We start from the raw sequence: 19,639 nt of genomic DNA, 5'->3' as shown, positions 1-19,639 counted from the left end.
TCATGACAGCATTCTAGTATGGGAGATAGATGTTGATCAAACTATCACACATATAAATGTAGTATAACTGTAGAAATTGCTATGAAATAGAGGGCCATGGTGTCATGTGAAGTATAATAGGAGCTTTCTTTGAGTTTTTTTTCCCAATACATGGCCTTTTTTTTACTAGATATTAATGGCAACATGTGGCTCTTTTAAATTGGACTATCTACCTCCATTTCTTTACATTATTTATCTCAATTCAATACTCAAATGTGCTAGCAGGTGAGCAATTTTTCTTCTCAGGATTCCCACTGCTATTCACCCTAAGTATGGTAATACTATTTATAAGTCACATAAATTGTTAGGCCCTAAAATGGTAGCGATACCATTGATAATGAGGATATTGGTATGGAAACAAAATAAAAGAGCTTCTATGAAAATTTGTGAGGAAACAGATGATACCTAAGATCAAGAGCACCTTTCTAGTCATAAAGTCTAGTTGCTGCTTCCTTGTTTTCACATAGTAAGTGATATTTACCAGTTGAATTTTAATTGCTTATCTTTTTATCCCACCTGTGTGTGTCCCCTCTGTGTTCAAAACTTAAAAGTGGTCACATTCTCATTTTGAGATTAGAAAACCTAATCCCATTAGTATTAGCCCAGAACAAGAACTAAATTATACATAGCCTGAAATAATAATTTTATAATCAACATAAATAATAATTTTTTAAATTAATAATCCACATTATTAGTCCTTATGTTCATATATTTTTAGAATAGTGATACTCAATTACGTCGATTTTTACCATGTTGATAGATATGGTATAATAATATCAGTAATAATAGTCAATATTTATTGAGTATTTAATACTTTGTAGTGCTAGATAATTTATATGCATTATCTTATTTAATCCTCAACAGTGATCCAGTGAGGTAGATGCTATTGTTATTTTCATTTTTTTTTTTAGGTAAAGGAAATGATGATTTAAAAAGCAGAACCATCAGTGTCCCCAAAGAAGTCATAGCATAGTTAAATGGATAATTAAGAAGAGTTTAATAAGGAAATATAGTGTTTACAAAGGGCAGATTTTAGAGAAAACAGCAAGACACAATGCAGTGCCCTGGGACTAGCAATACTGGGAACCATCAATATCCGTAGTCCTAATGGGGCAAAGGGAGGTAACTGCTACTGAAATCCAGAAAAGAGCTGCAAGCCCGTCAGGTGACCAGGGGCTCTGACTGAGCCAACCTGACCAGGAGCTATGACTTAGCCAACCTGCGGTAACCTGGTAGAGAAGGAGCCAGGAGAATAAAGATTAGACCCTACTCTCTTCTAACCTTTCAGTTTCCTGGCACTGGTTGAACCCAACTAGAAACTAGAGAGCACAGAGTAGCCTGTTGATTCTATCTGTGCAGGTCAGCTTAGAGTCAAGAGGATGAAGAGTGGAGAATCTGAAAGGAAAATGGAAAATATCTAGGAATTAAATTTTTCTTTTTTTTACTGTGTTATGTTAGTCACCATAAAATACATCATTAGTTTTTGAAGGAAAGGAAAAGTGAGTTGGAGAGGGAGACGAACCATGAGAGACTGTGGACTCCGAGAAACAAACTGAACATTTTAGAGGAGAGGGGAGTGCGGGGGGGTGAGCCTGGTGGTGGGTATTAAGGAGGTCATGTATTGCATGGAGCTCTGGGTGTTGTACATAAACAATGAATCTTGGATTTAAATAACTATTAAATGGCAGAGCCAGTACATGAATGCTGAATACTTTGCTCTTTTTTTTTAAAGATTTTATTTATTTATTTGACAGACAGAGATCACAAGTAGGCAGAGAGGCAGGCAGAGAGAGGGGGGGGAAGCAGGCTCCCTGCTAAGCAGAGAGCCCAATGCGGGGCTCGATTCCAGGACCCTGGGATCATGACCTGAGTGGAAGGCAGAGGCTTTAATCCACTGAGCCACCCAGGTGCCCCAACACTTTACTCCTTAACTATAATGCTAGACTGCCTCTCATAAAAAAGTGTCATGAAATACTATTTGGCAAGAGAAAGTATTTTAAAACTGAAGTTTTCTCTCCTATCCCAAATTGTTGGATGCATTTATACTTAACAGTGAGTGAGACCAAATATATGAGAGCTACTCAGCAAAGAATGCCCCGCCAAAAATAAATAAATAAATAAATAAATAAATAAATAAAGTAGGGCATTGATTTTAATATTGTTGATATTTTCAGAACATTAAACTGTCCTTGTTTTTCTTGTTCAGATTCCAGACTCCATCATATCTCGTGGCGTTCAGGTGCTCCCACGAGACACTGCTTCCCTCAGCACTACTCCTTCAGAATCGCCTCGTGCTCAGGCTACATCTCGCCTTTCTACAGCTTCCTGCCCAACACCAAAAGTAGGTACAGTTCCTTGGCACCTTAAACTTGTCCTACTATACGAGTCTGGGAAGTTTAACCAATATTTCCCTCTACTTGTCAAGGTTGGATTGCATGCAAGATAATGCAATGAAAAAATGAATGGACTATAAGATAATTACCACTTACTGTTTCACAGATTCTCAAATTAGGCCAACAGTAAGACAATAGAAATTTCATGTAAAATGTCTACTCCTACATCACAGCTACAGGTATTTTCTGTAGCTCCTGTTTCTTTGTTTTAGACTTGTTATTTTTTAGCATACTCATCAGTATAGATGTGAAGTTATTTGTTTATGCAAAGGATGAATGAATTTCTGGCTGATAAAAAGTAAGATTAACAAAATAAGAAATTTTTTTTTTTTTTTTTTTAGCTTGTCCAGGCTGGGGTAACTCCCTGCTCTAGTATCATTCCAAATTTTTTCAAACATAATCATCTTGGAATGTTGCTGCCTAATACTTGGAAACAAATCTAAATTGATTAGAAGGAAAGTTTTAATGCCAACCTTTGGGGGAGGAAGGAAATTTTTTAGTATTTATTTCTTATAATTTTTCCCAAGTACTGAATCATGTGTGGGAGTTAAAGAGGATTAGACATTTATTTGCTGCCTAACATCTTGATGTATGATAAATTAAGTAGCAGATATAATTGTGGCTGTAACTGCTTTCTTTTGGAATGTCCCTTTCCTGGTTAAATTAGTCATTTGTGCTTTCAAGTTTTCTATATGATGGATCCAATATTAACATGAAAAGATTAACAGTGACATTCCTTCTTATTTAACAAGATATGGTATTAGATATCAGCTGTACACTAAATTTATTCAAGGGATCTGCAGGTAACTTTTCAAACTTACTTGGCTTCTTCTCTGTCATCAGATTTACAACTTATATAGCTGTCTTCCTTAAATCCAACTTTTTCATGAGTTTTAAGAATGTTATAACTGGACTTAACTTAGAAGTGATCTCAAGCAGTTCTTCATATATGTAGTGCAGTTGCTTTTACATACCATGGTACAACCTTCTCAGCAGAGTCCTCACAGTGTTACTGTTGTATATCATCGCTTTTAGATTTGTGTCAAATATAACCAATATGATCTTATAGTTTAAAAAATTATGGTTCTAAATCTTCAATGAAGAAAAACTATAAGAACATTCTAGACATAAAATATATGTTAATGCTATTCAGGTGTTAATGCCATTCAGGTGCCATTCAGGTGCATCTTCAACTGAATGAAAACATGGAGTTCTAAGACTTGAATTGGTTAGAAGAATCTTATTCATGTCTTTTGAATTTTTAAAACAAAAGAATTTATTGTTTACATTAAATCCCAACTGAACAAGCCATACTTATTTCTGAAGTCTGGAAAATAAAGCTAAAAGTTTAGTCCAGTATAAATGTTTAGTCATTCACCAAATATTAAGACCTAAATGTTGGGAATATGGGACTATTCAAGATGCAGTATTCTTTTCCTTAATAATATACCATGAACATAAATATCTATGCTAAATTTAATTAAACATTGTTGTTCTTGAGCCTTTTTAAAACTTTGTAATTATATCCCAATTACAAAAGAAATATTAAATGCTATCCTAAAATAACTTGGCATTCCAAATTTACTAAAGTGAAATCATAAAAATTAAAATATTAACATCTATTAAGTTAATTTGCTCATTACAAAACTTAAGGAGAACAAATAGCTTGTCTTAATATTTTTTCCTTAGTTATCACTTAGATGTTCAAAATAACAATGAATTCAAATAAAGCAGTGTATTTGGGTATCTATTTTTTTTCTAGGATTTTTTTTTCTGTATTTTTACCTAGGAATAAGGTTCTTTTCCTTTTAGATAATTTTTACCTAGAATATATACCTCAAAGATAAAATTAGCACTTCAGTGTAATTTTAAAATTAAACCTCTAAGGCTGAACCAGAATACTAATATAATAAAAAACTAGTTTGAATATTGATTTTTTTTAGAGGAAGTGAAGAAGGTCAAATTAATCTATTGAAAGTCTCAAATTATAAGACTGCTTAATTAAATCTAAACTAGATACTATAATATGTGTTTCTATAACAGTGACAGATATAATCTCTGACCTTGGAGTTTACAGTTTAGTTGATGGTTTATTAAAATAAATAGGTAGGTAAACATAAATCATTCTAATAATTATAATTTCACCATAACAGTTTTAAATTGAAATTTATGCTAAGCAGAAATGAAAAAGTCATACTGATAGAAAATAAGAGGAAAACCTTACTTAGATAGGATTATCAGAGAACACTTGGGATATGAAGGATGAATAAAAGCAAAACAAAAGCTTTTGTGTTGGGTGGAGGTTTTGAGAATTATATTCAACAATAATGACCGCTTTATTTTTGTATCATTTTTTTTAGTAATGACCACTTTAAGCACAGTTGTCACCAGCCAATTATCACCAGTCAAGAACTCTCAGACTAAAACTTCATTACTACATGAAAGCCTAATCCAGTGACTTCATAATCCAACTTCAGATATTACTTGACTTTTATTTAAAAAAATTTTTTTTTTTTTTTTGCCTTTGCCTACAGAATCAGATTGCAAGGACCATAGGTTTTAGCACTTAAATCTATTCTAGGTGAATTGTTTATTTTTATTTTGTAGCATAAAAATTTAGGGCAGAAAAGTTCAAATGCCAGGCTTCTAATTTGAGATATGGGTCAAGGGTGATGTTATTAACTATATTAAGGAATAATATGAGAAGAAACTCATTTTGAGGGTAAGAGAAAGGAGTTAATACATTGTGGTTTTGAATGTATTCAATCTGAGATACTTATGAGACATTCCAGGATTATATCCAGCATAAAATTGTAACACTAATGAGTTTGACATTGTTACTGTTACTGCATTTTGGTGCTGATATTTATAATTTAGTACCTAATAAACCCCATAGAAATCCTCTTCTACATTTCAGATTAGACATGCAGTTTATCATGTGAAAAAATATATATGCAAATATATTTTCTTTACAACAGAAATACAATATGGTTTTGAATGATCATCAGTAGAAAGAACACTTGATAATAGACATGGATTCAGATGTTGGCTTCTCTGCTTAATAACCACACTAACTTAAGGAAGTTGCTCAAATTTTCTGAACTTCATGTTTATAAAGAAAGGCAGTCCTTGCCTCTCTCTGCCAGGGCTGGGAAAGCAGTGGTGAGCAGTAGACATTGTTCTTGCTATTACAAACAGACAAAATAGGCAACTACAAATTATAATGACATATAAATGCCATGATTTATCACCAAGAGTACAGAATACTCTGGAAATAATCACCAGAAGCACTTTCCCTCTGTAGCTTTTTATCAGCTGGGCTGTATTTAAGCTAAAAGATTTCTTGTTCATTTACCTTTGTGCATCTATTTTTTTAAGTCAATGACTATAATATTAAACATTATTTTGTTTATAATATTAAACATCACATTTTATTTGTTTACTATAATATAATATCATAGATTGTCCTTTTACTCTTTAAGATTACCAGCTATGGTGAGAACAGGATCTATAAAATATGCCATTTGGATTTCCTTTTTAATATGCAATCTAATGAAGACACCAACTTTTCTAAACAATTCTTTATTAAATGGTATCATCTCCAACAATATTTATTTGTTGTGCTGAAATGATATTTTATTAGATGTGGGGGAAAAGTCATTTCTCTTTTATACCAGTTATTTTTTTAATGAAATCTGACTGAAATTACAAATGATTTTCACTCCATTTGCTTTATGAAACTGTGAAGTATTTCTTAAGAACAGATTTGGAATTTTAATCTTTTATTGGCCTAAGTAAAAGAGTGACTTATCCAAGAAAGTCAGAGTATGTAGATTCCATTTAAATAATAGTGGGCAATATCTAGTAGACTCAAATTCTAACACAGTGATAATCTCCCAAAAATTGTTTGCTAAAAGAATAATTCTATAACAGATAAATTCTCTTATAAAGTAAGCATGACTCACAACTTAAATGAATGCTGATTTTTCAGTTATAAAAGGCAGTAGCATCTCTATTTGAAATCAAGAGGCATGGGGTAGAGAATAATGACCAGAGCAAAAGGAAAAAAACAGAGCAAAAGGGTAAAAAAAAATCCAAACTTTCAATCAATGCACTATTCCCAGTAGATATTGTTAAAATAAGGATTAATTTTTAAAGACCAATATAATTATCTTTTTATTCATTAAGCATCTGGTTTGGCTTAAAAAATAAATGTAATCTACTGTCACATATTCTGTGTACCTTAAAGATTAGAATTTTGTACCCAAACTAACCAACAAGTAATTTTTTTTCTTCTTAGGAAGAAAATATAAATCCTATCTATCTAAAACTAAAGGTTATGAAATTACTAAAAACTATATGTATTGAAATAACTTAATAATGAAGGGTATATTAATACACTAATGTCTTATCTTAATTCAAACAAAATGCAGAATTATGAATCACTCTAGGTTTCTCTTATTTTCCTTTGAGCAGAGGAATTTAGATTGGATAAAGAGTTAACGATTTTCATAGTTTTTAATGTGTATGTCTGAAAAGCAGTGTGATTTCCTTTACATATTCCCTTGAGATTTTTCTTAGTCATGTTAGTTTGTACAACTATTGCACATTGTCACTATTTTCTTTTGGGAACACCAGGGTGATTATGTGATACAGTTAGTTGCATTGGTTCTAAACCTGAGACTCCTGAGTCTCTGGAGAATCTTAATGAAGTTGTTAAAATTCTAGCCTAGATCTAAACACTAAGTGGACCCTGCAGATTATTTTCTACTATTTTGAAGAGCCTAAACAAAATCAGTAAGATTACTTTAAATATGTTTCTTTTGCTTTTGTCTGAAATTATATCAACATTGGTATATCAAAATCTGTTCAACTATTAATGACATAGAAATTTATGGGTTGTATATGCAGAGTCCACAAGTGCCAAAATGCTTGGAAAGCACAGAATTAGTGATATCAGTAGTACATTCTCTGGACATAAAAATATAAGTTTACTTTTGTGCAAAGTTAATTGCCCCATCTGGGGAGTACTGAGCAATAATAGTCTCAACATTATGGGTTAAATTTGGCAATTCTCAAATATAATGGTCTCAGGACCACTTGAAAATTAAGGACTCTTAATAGCTTCTGTTTATGTCGGTCATGCCTAGCAATATTTCCTGTACTAGAAATTAAAACTGAAAAATTTTTTAATGTTATTTGCTTCAGAATAAGAGTAATAAAGCCTTTATATGTTAACATAAACAACATTGTAATGAAAATAATGTTTTCTAAAACAAAAGTTGGAAAAGGATGGCATTATTTTATATTTCCCAAATATGTTTTAATGTCTGGTTTCATAGAAGACAACTGGATTCTCACATCTGCTTCTGTACTTTGGTCTGTTGTGATATGTTTTGGTTGAAGAATATGGAAAAACAAAAAACAAATTCTGCTTCACACAGTTATGTAGTTAGAAGAAAAAGGACTAGCATTTTCTTATAGTCATGCATATTCTTTGACACTACACCAAAAATTTACAATTGATAGTTTATTAAAAGTTAGTTGAAGTATGAAATCTAAAATGCTCTCACAGACTATACTATACTTTGATATATTAAAATTTCTCGGTCCATCTTGAACTTTGAATGGATCTTATAACCAGGCATGGTTTTAGAATATATTTGTTGGTCACTTAGAAAATATAAGTTCTTACAAATGTTGACATATTTCATTATATTATACCAAAAAATAATCTTCGTTGATATAACTACCACGCTGATCAAAAAAGCATTGAAAGTTCTCAAACTCATGGTGATACATGTTTTCCACAATTCTTATTAATGCTTTAAAGCTAGAATTTTATCCTTGGCAAAAAAAAAAAAAAAAAAAGGCAATAGATCCTGTTTCCCTTAAAATGGCAGGTTCATTTCATTCAGTTTTGAGAAAATGTCTACCAAACATCTAAGTCTGGATAATTATAGTTTGTCTGTCATTCTTCATTCCTTTAAGTGAAAATAACGCTGTGCAAAACCTGGTTAGTTCTGTTTATACCTCAATTGCAGAAGTGCTTTTCCTTGAGACAACCATCATCCTTTGGTATGCAATGGAAGTATTTTATTCATACTTCCCATTTTGTCACACTAAAGGGACAAGTTTTAATTAAATTAGTATTCACTGTTTCATTGAAGACAATGTTAAGTGAAACTACCTTTTCTTTTTTGAAACTGTTAGTTTTGGGTTGGTTTTTTTTTTTTTTTTTAACTATCAGTACATAGTAGTGAATAATATGACTATTCATACTGTTTGGATCCACTGTTTTGATTTTGTGCCATCAGTGCAAATGTCAATATATTGAAAAAGGAAAATAATGTTTTAGTACTACTGTTAAAATAATCTGGCCTTGGGGCACCTGGGTGGCTCAGTTGTTAGGTGTCTGCCTTCCGCTCAGGTCCTTATCCCAGGATCCTGGGTTCAAGCCCTGCCTCAGGCTCCCTGCTCAGCGGGAAGCCTGCTTCTGCCTCTTCCACTCCCCCTGCTTGTATTTCCTCTCTCAATGTGTCTCTCTCTGTCAAATAAATAAATAAAATCTTTAAAAAATAAAAATAAAAATAAAAAAATAATCTGGCCTTGTGGGCTCCTGAAAAGGTCTCAAAGACCTTCATGGGTCCATGGACCATACTTAAATTATCACTAGTGCAACAAAATAAGTGGCTTATGTTTCTTGAAAATATCCTAGGTCAAAATTATGTATGCTGAATCTTATCTTCCACTGAGACAGTGTTATGTTGGTATTCTCAGTCCAGAGATTATATCTTTTATGTAAATGACCACCAGTACATCATGCTTAAGCATTACAAATGATTCACCCCAACTCTGTGATCCATATTAGTTCTAGGGCAGGGAAGAGTTTCTCCTCCCTGATTCAAAATGAAAGAAGACTTTAAGTCTTTTGAAGACACATAGCCAGAACTTGTAGTTTCGGACAAACTCTACTCATTTCCAATGTGATGCTACTTCTATATTTGGGTACCAGCTGATTTTTACCCAGGACGTTGTCTCCTAATAAATATACAGAGAGCCCTCTCTTAAGTCATAGCATAGTTGTTGGAAGATCATTTTATTAGGGATATAATTGGTTTTTTTTATTAGCTTGAAACACTTAAACTTGGTGAGATATTTAAATAAAAATATAAATTTTCAGCTCTTTCTAAAATAATCAGATTGACTTTATTGGGCTAATACTGACACATATAAATACTCACCTGGCATTCTGTATACCCACCAAGCTCTTTTCTTTATTTTCATTAAATGCTGGCTGCTATAGTTATAACTGATTTTCACTCATTCATTATTGCTTACTTTCTCCTCTGTAACATGTATGTTTTGTTATTTACTCTGGCTTGATAGCAAAACAGATTTTTGAGGCTTCAAATAAAGGATGGTTCTCTTATATCCTTTTCTAATGAGAAAGGTACTACCCAGTATGGTAAGGCATTTCATACTTTGAAAAACTGGAATTAGATAATAACAGTATACTTTAGCTATTAATTTTGAATTTATAAATTATTTAAAATGGTTATTCTGTGACATTCTGCTAAATATGCAGGATTATACGTTAATTTCTGTTTCTTCATTTATTTGATTAGGTATCCCCTCTGCCTTTATATATTATGGAAATTGAAAATGGAATTCCCCTGATTCTTTTCTAATTATTGAATGTTCACAGAATTATGTTCATCATTGAAGCTGAGTATAACTTAACTATGAAATGGATAATTGCTATCCTGAAATCTGAACTTGCAAATGAATTTTGATTAGTTAGCCTGAAAAGATATAGCTAACCAGAAATTATTAGCTTTAGAGTTAATAGTTTTATAGCTTAGTTAGTCTGTAAGTAGCATGGTGTTTTTATTTTAAAAAAGTAATATATATACTCATTTTACAGCAAAAAAAGAAAAAAGAAAAAGAAAAAGAATTCCTGTATGACTACCCTTAATAAATAGCAACATCTAAATTTTGCTTTGTATTAGACTGTTATTTTTTTCTATAAATTCAAATATTTTATATAAATGGATAATAATGGGAAGACAGTAATTAAGAGCTCAGGTTCTAGAGTCTGACAAACCTGGTGAGGAATATCAGCTTTATCACTTTCTAGATGTGTGGCTTTTAGAAAGTTACTTTACCTCTATAATCTTATTTATGTAATCTAAATGAAAAATAATACTGTTTGCCTCACAGAATGTTTTAAAGCTTAAATTTAAAAATGCAAATAACTTATCACAGTGTTTGAAATACAGGAAGTGCTCAATAAATGTTAGCTATTATTATTAAACTATATAATATTTTAATCTATTTTATTCATTTAGTGATATGAACATCTTCCTGTGTCATGAACTTCTTTACATTTTTAAAAATTGTCTTCTGCAACGTTATTATTACTTACTGTTTGGCATTCTACTCTTTGGTTGTAGCCTAGTATTTTTGCCAGCCCCTATTTGGATATCTCAGGCATTTCCTATTTCCCTGATTTAAAAACAATGGTGTAATAATCTTCCAATGTTTTAGTCTTCTTTACATTAAACTTAACAGCTTGTATTAATTATACCCCTGAGAGTATAAGCAGTACTTTTAGGCCCTTGATTCCTATAATTTATATGAATACCAAAAACAGATTATTTTTGCATATTTATTAATTCAGTTCAGTGATATTATGGAAGAAGCAAGTTTAGCATTTGTATTTGGCTGATTTACTAGCAGACATTTAAAAATTATGGATCCAAAGTTGTTTGAAAAAGTAACAACATTGAGTATGTAGAAATATTGCACTATGAGGCACTAAATATTGAGTATCAACCCCAGTCAGCCACTTAACAGATTTTGAGAGCTAATAGACTTCAGTTTCTATTTCTGTAGCACCGTGGTATTAAATTAATCAGCCTCTAAATTCCCTTGTAGGCCTATAATATCATTCCTTTGAAATAAGTTTCTCCACTGACTTGAATAAATATTATCACTCTAGTTAGCCCTTCTCTCTAATATTATATTAGTATCTAATTAATATAAAATAATTAAGGTTATTTATCCCAGCTTTTGCATTCCATGCTACTACATAAAGGTAGAGATCATCCCCTGAAAACATTCTAACCTCATTTAAGATCTTTCTCATTCATATCAAGCTCATCTCTTTTAAATGGAATACTGGTTTCTCTAGGTATTCACTGGAGTTATATTCAAGTTATAGGAAGATAGGAAAGTAAAAACTGTAGAAATACAAGGAATAGTGAAAGTATGAATACCACTTTTCAGTTCCGCTTAATAGCTGTGCTTTGTATAAATTTTATTTTTAATGCTTTGGGAGGTGTGTTTTGTGCAAGAAGCAGCTGAACAAAGATAACCTGTGCCATCATTATTTTTGCAGCTAATTTTGGAGTTGATTAGATAGAGCCATGATTCAAATCCATGTAATTAACTGCTGTGTCTCACGTAGTTCAATACGTGAGTTCAACTGAGCATATCCCAAACTAACATAATATCTAGATCTTTATTGTAAAATAGTATATATTCTAAAACTGGTCATGTATTTTCTTGCCCAAAATTTCAGCATTACCGGCTGTCCCTACTTTCTCCTTTCATTAAAAACAAAATAATACATTAATTCAGAAATATAATTCAATGAATATTTTTTAGTGCATATTATGTCAAGTACTATGCTGGGTAATTGGGAATACAGCAGTAGATAGACTTCTTAGCTATGCTCTCAAGGACCTTAGAGAGGAGTTGATGTGAGAAAAAAAAAAATTACAACAAATCTATCAGATAAAGTGTTGATAGTCCAAAGAGCTCTTCTAAGCTCATAGAGAAAAAGGAAATAAAATAACTAAAGAGCAAGAACAGCCATTTTATAAAAAGAAATAAATTCAGCAAAGAAATTGTCAAAAAACATGCATCCTGTAGCTAGAAATCTATTTAAAATTTAAAACAATACAAATTTTGCAGTCCAATAAAAACCATCTTTAAATTATAATCATCCATACTATAATGATTATTCCTATTGACACTAATAGGAATATAAGTCTGTGTGACCTTTCAAGTGAACATATATGTAAGGATATATATCCTTAAAATTTTTCTTAAATTTTAATCAATCACAGTTGCCATAAATGTATCCAGTAGAAACTATCAAAGAAGCCATTAAAGACTTATATATAAGATTATTTATTATACCATTTTTCAAATTCATAAAAAATTAGAACCAACCTTAATGTCTATGGTTAAATAATTTACACATGCATATGTGAATTATTTATATAACCCAAAAAAATCATATCTTTTAGAGTACTTAATGACATGGGGGGAAAGCTCAAAATAAAATATGTGGTTAGAAAAAAATAGGTAAACAATAGTGCATAGGGATAGATTGCAAGTTATTTTGTAATCTATATTATTTTTTAAACCAGAAAAATAAAAATTTTTGTTATTCAAATAGGGTCTGATAATGACAGAGATGTCTTTTGCCTGCTTTTCAGATTTATAACAGATCTTCATAAAGCCAACTATTTATTTGTTTTTATAACTATATTTATACCAGAGCATTTTTATATCTAGGCTAAACCATTCGCAATCTTGCTGGGTAGAAAATTATATCATATCTCAGTGGAAGTTTTAAAATAAAATGTTTTCTATTTCATACAAATAATAAATAATTCTTAGTAACATACACTGTACTACTTTATTTCAAAGTGCCTAATAACTTTTATACCACACCATTGATGGGCTTCATAATTTCTTTCAGAGAGATAAGAAATTTGAAAAGAAAAGAACATGGATTGCATTATGTAAGCTCTGGCAGGAAATAACTTGCTGAAAAGTCTAATTTTGTATAGATTGTTTTGGAATCAAAGCTATTATAGAAACTTAAAGATCAAAATTAAATCCATAATAAACTATAAATAAATAATTTCAAATGTTAATATATCATGAGAAATAAGATCCTTAAATAGGAAGGATTTCCTAAGGATAAAAATTTTTTGTCAGGAAGAGGTAGGTTGGTGGATCTGTGACGTGCTAACAAGATTCTGATTTTGACTTCTCTTTTCCTTGTTAACCTTTGCAACTCTTTCCTTGGTCTTCTCTATTCTTTTGTTCGTTTAGTTTATAATCATATTGCTTTTCTCCAGAAATGCATTACTTATTTTTCCTTGACATATAATTTTCACCTATCTTACTTTCATTTCTTCCTTCCCTCCTTTTTACTTTGCCTTAATAAGTCACAAATGAAACAGTTGTTTTATGATGAAGCAACAGTTTTATTGAAAGAGATGAAATATAGTTAATTAAAATATTAACCAGATCCCAAAAGTATTTATTTTCAAGAGTATGTTTAAATTTTGATCTCTGAGGTGATACACTGCAATATTTTCAGATTGTTTTTAATAACTATTTTGTTAAATATATTCTATTCTGTTAAATATATTCTAGCTGACAGGCTGAATAGAAAGTTGAAATGTTTTTGACCCTCTTTTGAAATCACAATGAAATACTTATAAAATGTTTTCTTCAGGGTAGAAAAATTACTAGTTATAAAATTTTTTGTTTTGCAACATTTTATTTTTCAAAGGAGATTTTTAAAAATCTCCTCCAAATCATAACTATAAGAAACAATCTACAGTTGTACCAATATATATTGAGTGGTATTGGTTAAAAGATAAACAATTTCTAAGAAAAAAGTTTTATTTCCTCTCATTGATACCCATACTTAAGAAAACAGTAGCATAGGGGCACCTGGGTGGCTCAGTGGGTTAAGCCTCTGCCTTCGGCTCAGGTCGTGATCCCAGGGTTCTGTAATCGAGCCCCGCATAGGGAGGGCTCTCTGCTCAGCAGGGAGCCTGCTTCCCCCTCTCTCTCTGCCTGCTGCTCTGCCTACTTGTGATCTCTGTCTGTTGAATAAATAAATAAAATCTTAAAAAAAAAAAAAAAAGAAAAGAAAACAGTAGCATAGGGGCGCCTGGGTGGCTCAGTGGGTTAAAGCCTCTGCCTTCTGCTCAGGTCGTGATCCCAGGGTTCTGTAATCGAGCCCCGCATAGGGAGGGCTCTCTGCTCAGCAGAGAGCCTGCTTCCCCCTCTCTCTCTGCCTGCCTCTCTGCCTACTTGTGATCACTGTCAAATAAATAAATAAAATCTTTAAAAAAAAGAAAACAGTAGCATAATAAAATAGGGTTAGAAATATTTGTCTGCCAGGGCAGTTCTGAATATAAATTATAGGTAATTCTAAAAATAAAGTAATTCAGTTACTAAGGCAAAAAAAGCAAGGAAAAATGTTTGCTTAATCTGTGCCATTTTAATTCAAATTAATATAAAATACATCATGAGAGAAAGAGGAAATCTACCTTAGCCATTCCATAAATGAGAGCCTAAAGTTTAATGAAAAGACCTGAGAGAGAATTTAATAGTACTGAGCATTTTTTATTGATATGTCTCTAGAAAGCCCCTGAACCTGTCTAGACCTAAGTTCAAATACAGAAAATATACCGTCTCTTCTCAGATTTTTTTCACAAATCTGTAATAACTAAAGAATAGTGTGAATACATACATCCAGTGATGTAGACACCTAACTTAATGTGGCTTTTACAAGCCTAAAATTTCTTTCAACTTTTATATTTTATTTTGAAAATTAATATAAAGTTGGCTTTCTACTCCAAAATCTACATTTCCTTTAATACAGATAAAACATTTACAACTATTTATTGGCAGGGGAAGTGAGGGTGAGATGGAATAATTTTCTTTTTTTTTTCTTTTTTTTTTTTTTTTGAGATGGGATAATTTTCTACCTTGTTAACAGTGGAAATGATTTTATAGTGAGTTTGGATTTGGAGAATTGTTCTAAATCAAAAGTAATGAACAACCCGTATTGTATTAGCATCCAGGCAGTTTCTTTTGTTGCAGGATATTTCTAGAATTCAAGCTCTTATAAAAAAGGTAAATAAATATAGCAGAGTCATTTCACTGCTTTATACACATCCTGGTAATTAATCCTTGAGGATAGATTCCTCTGTAATTAATCTCTGACAAAAGATTTCCAGGAGGCTGCAAAAGAGGTGATACATTGCAATATTATCAGATTATTTCTAATAGATATTTTGTTAAATATATTATAGCTGACAGGCTGAATAAAAATTGAAATTTTTGACCCTCTGACTTATGCCTTTTGAAATCACAATGAAATACCTATAAAATGTTTTCTTCAGAGTAGAAAAACATTAATGATAACATTTTTTGTTTTTGTAACATTTTAATTTTCAAACTTCATAAACTAATAATCTCAACCAGTCATAACCCCTACAATTCTTTACATCCAATTCTCAAACTTCATTTATATTGCAATAATCCTATATGTGATAAAGGCATCTCTTAATTACTGATGCAAAATGTTTAACCTCATAGACAAATATGGATAAAATTAGCTAATGATGTAGGATATAATAATTATCATGAAGAGTAAAGTAATTTATCTAATCCAAATGCTAATCTTTTGTGATTACTTTTAACTTCTTATCAAAGAAAAATAATCAGGCATTTGGGTTAGCTATGAATTTCTTTTATTTATACTACTCCATAATTGATGATTAAGGGTTGACTAGAATAAATGAGAGTATTAAACTAAAATCTACTGAAGTTACTTTTCTCTAGTTTTCATATTTAATTTATGAGACAAATCTTTTTTGAATTCTTTCTGAAGATTTTCCAGTATTAGCTATTATACCTGGTTCAGGGACCACAAAAAAATCATGTAACAGTTGAATTACAGCCACTTCCGGCTTTGATAACAACCACATGGTTTTCTAAAGTTGTTTCTTATGACAGTTTCAAATTTACAAAGTCAGATTTATATACAGAAAATTGATGTCAAGCATTGGACAGATGAGCTTTCTGTTCCCAACATCTTTTTTTAAGTTGGTATTATTTTAAAAAATAATAAAAATAAAAATAAATTGGTATTATAGTCTATTTTTCACGTTTAGAGTTAATGGGTGACTCTTACAACTCATTAAGTTTCTGTATTTGCACTTGCATTTGGAACTGAAATGGTTCAGGGAAAAAATTTTCCCATAAATAAATACAATAACATTAAATATCTTACACCGATGGAGAGACAGATAAACACACAAGACAGAGACACATATACATATACATCTTATAAGCATCAATTTTTTTCCAGCCCATTTATTTCCAGGCCTATAGAGGGAAGTCAGGAACTGTGGATGTTTTTCCTAGATTTGTCATTAACAAATAACCTTGAAGAAGATACCTCATGTTGCTGGAATTTGTGTAATTTTAACTCTTCTGGAAATAAAAGACAATGTAGAAAATGGTGTTCACTTGTTAACAATTCTGAAAATCTTCAGTTTCTAGAAGTTCTCAGAAAGGAGCATGAGGCATTAGACTATATTTTTAATAGGAAATTACCTACTTTATCTTTATAATCAGGATATTGTGAGTCTCCACTTAAAATGGGAAATTGTTTTGATATAAAGATGTTTTCTAAGATCAAAGAAAATAGCACAAGAGAAAGAGTAGATATTATAAGTTCACTGCCCATTCAGAAGCCCTTTCTTATAGTGTTGCTATTCTAATTAGTATTAGACTAAGAAGTATTGACTAAGAAGAATAAGAATTGATGATTATCTCTTGGGTATAACATTTAGCTAGTGCTGAAGAATTAATAAAAACTTTATCAAGTAAAACCAAAAGTTGACATAATTCTTATATTCCAAGATGCTTTTTTTATTTTTTTCAAAATAAAAATTCAGTTTTCTTAGTATTATTCCTAAGCAATCTCCATATGCTATCAGAGAGATCCTAAAAGGGATAAGACAATCTATACCCTGTCTCTAGGAAATGTAATTTTGTAGCATGGTCAGGTTTCTTATTTTTCCTGAGGATTTTAACACTTGGAACCTGGCATCACATTATCACATTGATGCTTCCTCTACTGTCTTAAAACAAACAAACAAAAAAAAAAAAAAAAAAAAAAAAAAAAACCAGGACCATCACAGGTAACTTGACCTATGTTGGTCTGAATGGAAACCATCATTTTTCATATGTAGGACCCATGGCATAAAAGTGCTTAGTCTGAAGCTTCCTCACCCTTCTTCCCTACCTTTTTTGTTTGTCTTCCTCTCTAACCAAGTATTAGTTCTTATTATAGCTCTGTGAAAAAGCAAAAAAAAGAAAAATATTCTAATTTGTATCTCATCTAATAAAACACTTTGTGTTGAGAATCTTCCGTTTCTCTTTTATATAGTGATGTGAAACCAGTTTTTAAAATAGTTGTTCCACTATTAGTTTCCCCTATCTTACCCAAGAGGAAAATTCAACTGAAATAAAAGAAAGTTTTGAGGGAGTGAATGTATTTAACATTGGTCTGGCATTAAAATTTTCTGGTTGGGCAGCACGATTGTTTAATTGGGAATCTCAGTGACAGCTGAACAACCTCAGTGCTTGGATCAACAAGCAGAGGAGCTTCACTCTGTCACCTTTCAAGAATGATGCTTGTTAGAACTGATCTTTCCTCTAAGAGAACACTCATGTTTTAGTCATACCATTGATGTTTTCTGATATTACAACAGAATAGACACTATAACACTTTAAGAGACAATGTTCTCTGCATAGGTTTATTTGTAATTCTTTGTTCTTCGTAAACCAAATGCAAATGTAACACTACTCCAGATACTGCTACATCAGAAGTCCCCAAGATAACCAAAAGTAAGTCCCCATTTCCTAATCTCAGGAATAATGCTATAATAAAGACAATTCTAGTGACCAGCCTATTTGCAGAGCATGTCATATAGCCTCTGGGTTAGTTAACTCCTTGGCTTCCTAAGAGATTCCTCAAAGAGTCAAATGATGTTTTTGCATGTTTTACTTACTAATGTGTAGAAAAATTTTTAAGTTCACTTTTTCTTTATTCTGTCTTTTTTACCCATCTTCCCTCATTGTAGCAAATTAGACGGCCGGATGAAAGCAAAGGAGTTGCTAGTAGAGTTGGATCCCTCAAAGTAAATATGTTTCTAACATTTTTTGGCAAGATTTTGTCTATAGCCTACACTTCCTTTTTGGAGGGTGGTGGGAGGAAGGGGGCTTTTTCCATTTTTCACCATCCCATTTTTTTTATTTTAATATTTTTATTGGCTGTTGGGTCATATTTTTTTGTTGTTGTTTGTTTCAGCTACACATAGAGCAACCAGCTGAAGGCAAGATGCCAAATAACTAGCTTTGAATGGCACCACAAACAAGAGAAAGGGCAATTGTCTCATTACAGGTGCCTATAATTTGGGGTTCTAGAGTAAACCGTTCCTCTGATTGATGTCACTGACTATGTGTTAAGTTCCTGTTACACAGAGAACTAATATTTATTTTCAGAATATTATCTCCCCTTTTTGATTTTTTTATAAAAAGTAACTAAATGTTATGTTAGTGTCATTACCATTTGTAGTTCACTCCAGAAAAAATAATTACTATGAGTTAGTAATATGTATTTTATATACATATATACACATGTAGATGTGTGTGTATACATATATAAAATCTTAAGAATTAGAAAAAGAATTTTATATGTTGCTGGTATAATGGGCTCACATATAGCTAATAGTATTTGAACACTTTTAATCTCCTTTGATTTGTTTTTTTTTTTAAGTTAAAAAATTGATATAACAATCAATGGAAATCAACATATATCAAAATGTTTGCCCATTTGTGTATGTCATCTACTAATACACAACTTAAGGATTTCTGATATGATGGTCCCATTTGCTAGTTGTTAAATATCTATTTGGTCAATATATCTTGGGCACTCAATACTCTAACATTCAATGACAATGAAAAGGTAAGCCAGTCATCACCCTTTAGAAACAGAGATATAGCCATTGATCACTTTTAATGCTGCCACCATAAATGCAAGTTAGAAAATTTGCTGAATTTTAAAAATATGCAGAAGAATTTCCCCCCAAATTAACTACTACTTATATCTCAATCCCATTTATCCTAACAGCAATAGTAACTGTTAATCAAAATGACAGTTTACTGCATTGGAATATCCCAAAATTCATTAACTACCTTGAGAGCTATTATTAAGTCAATTCAAAATTTTATACACCTCCTATTTATTTCCATTTAACAATTTATGAAGCACTAATTTTTGCACTCCTTCCTCTCCTTGCCTCTTC

The 19,639-nt window shown here is 31.4% G+C and overlaps 1 protein-coding gene across 11 annotated transcripts in view; it reads left to right on the top strand.

Annotated features, from left to right (window-relative positions):
• Window positions 1–19,639, top strand: part of GPHN (gephyrin) — a 620,897-nt gene that overhangs the window by 410,482 nt on the left and 190,776 nt on the right. For 7 of the 11 annotated variants that reach the window (XM_032875167.1, XM_032875168.1, XM_032875169.1 and 4 more), the window contains 2 exons: window positions 2,246–2,380; window positions 18,416–18,472. In XM_032875167.1, the coding sequence (XP_032731058.1) occupies window positions 2,246–2,380; window positions 18,416–18,472 (192 nt within the window). The remainder of the gene's footprint in view (window positions 1–2,245; window positions 2,381–18,415; window positions 18,473–19,639) is intronic. The other 4 variants (XM_032875161.1, XM_032875166.1, XM_032875162.1 and 1 more) reach the window with 1 other exon arrangement.

This window comes from Lontra canadensis, unplaced genomic scaffold (genome assembly GCF_010015895.1).
Source record: "Lontra canadensis isolate GAN:19392208 unplaced genomic scaffold, GSC_riverotter_1.0 scaffold55, whole genome shotgun sequence".
Taxonomy (NCBI): domain Eukaryota; kingdom Metazoa; phylum Chordata; class Mammalia; order Carnivora; family Mustelidae; genus Lontra; species Lontra canadensis.
The sequence above is the reverse complement of the archived record's forward strand: the minus strand, read 5'-3'. Positions and strand labels throughout refer to the sequence as shown.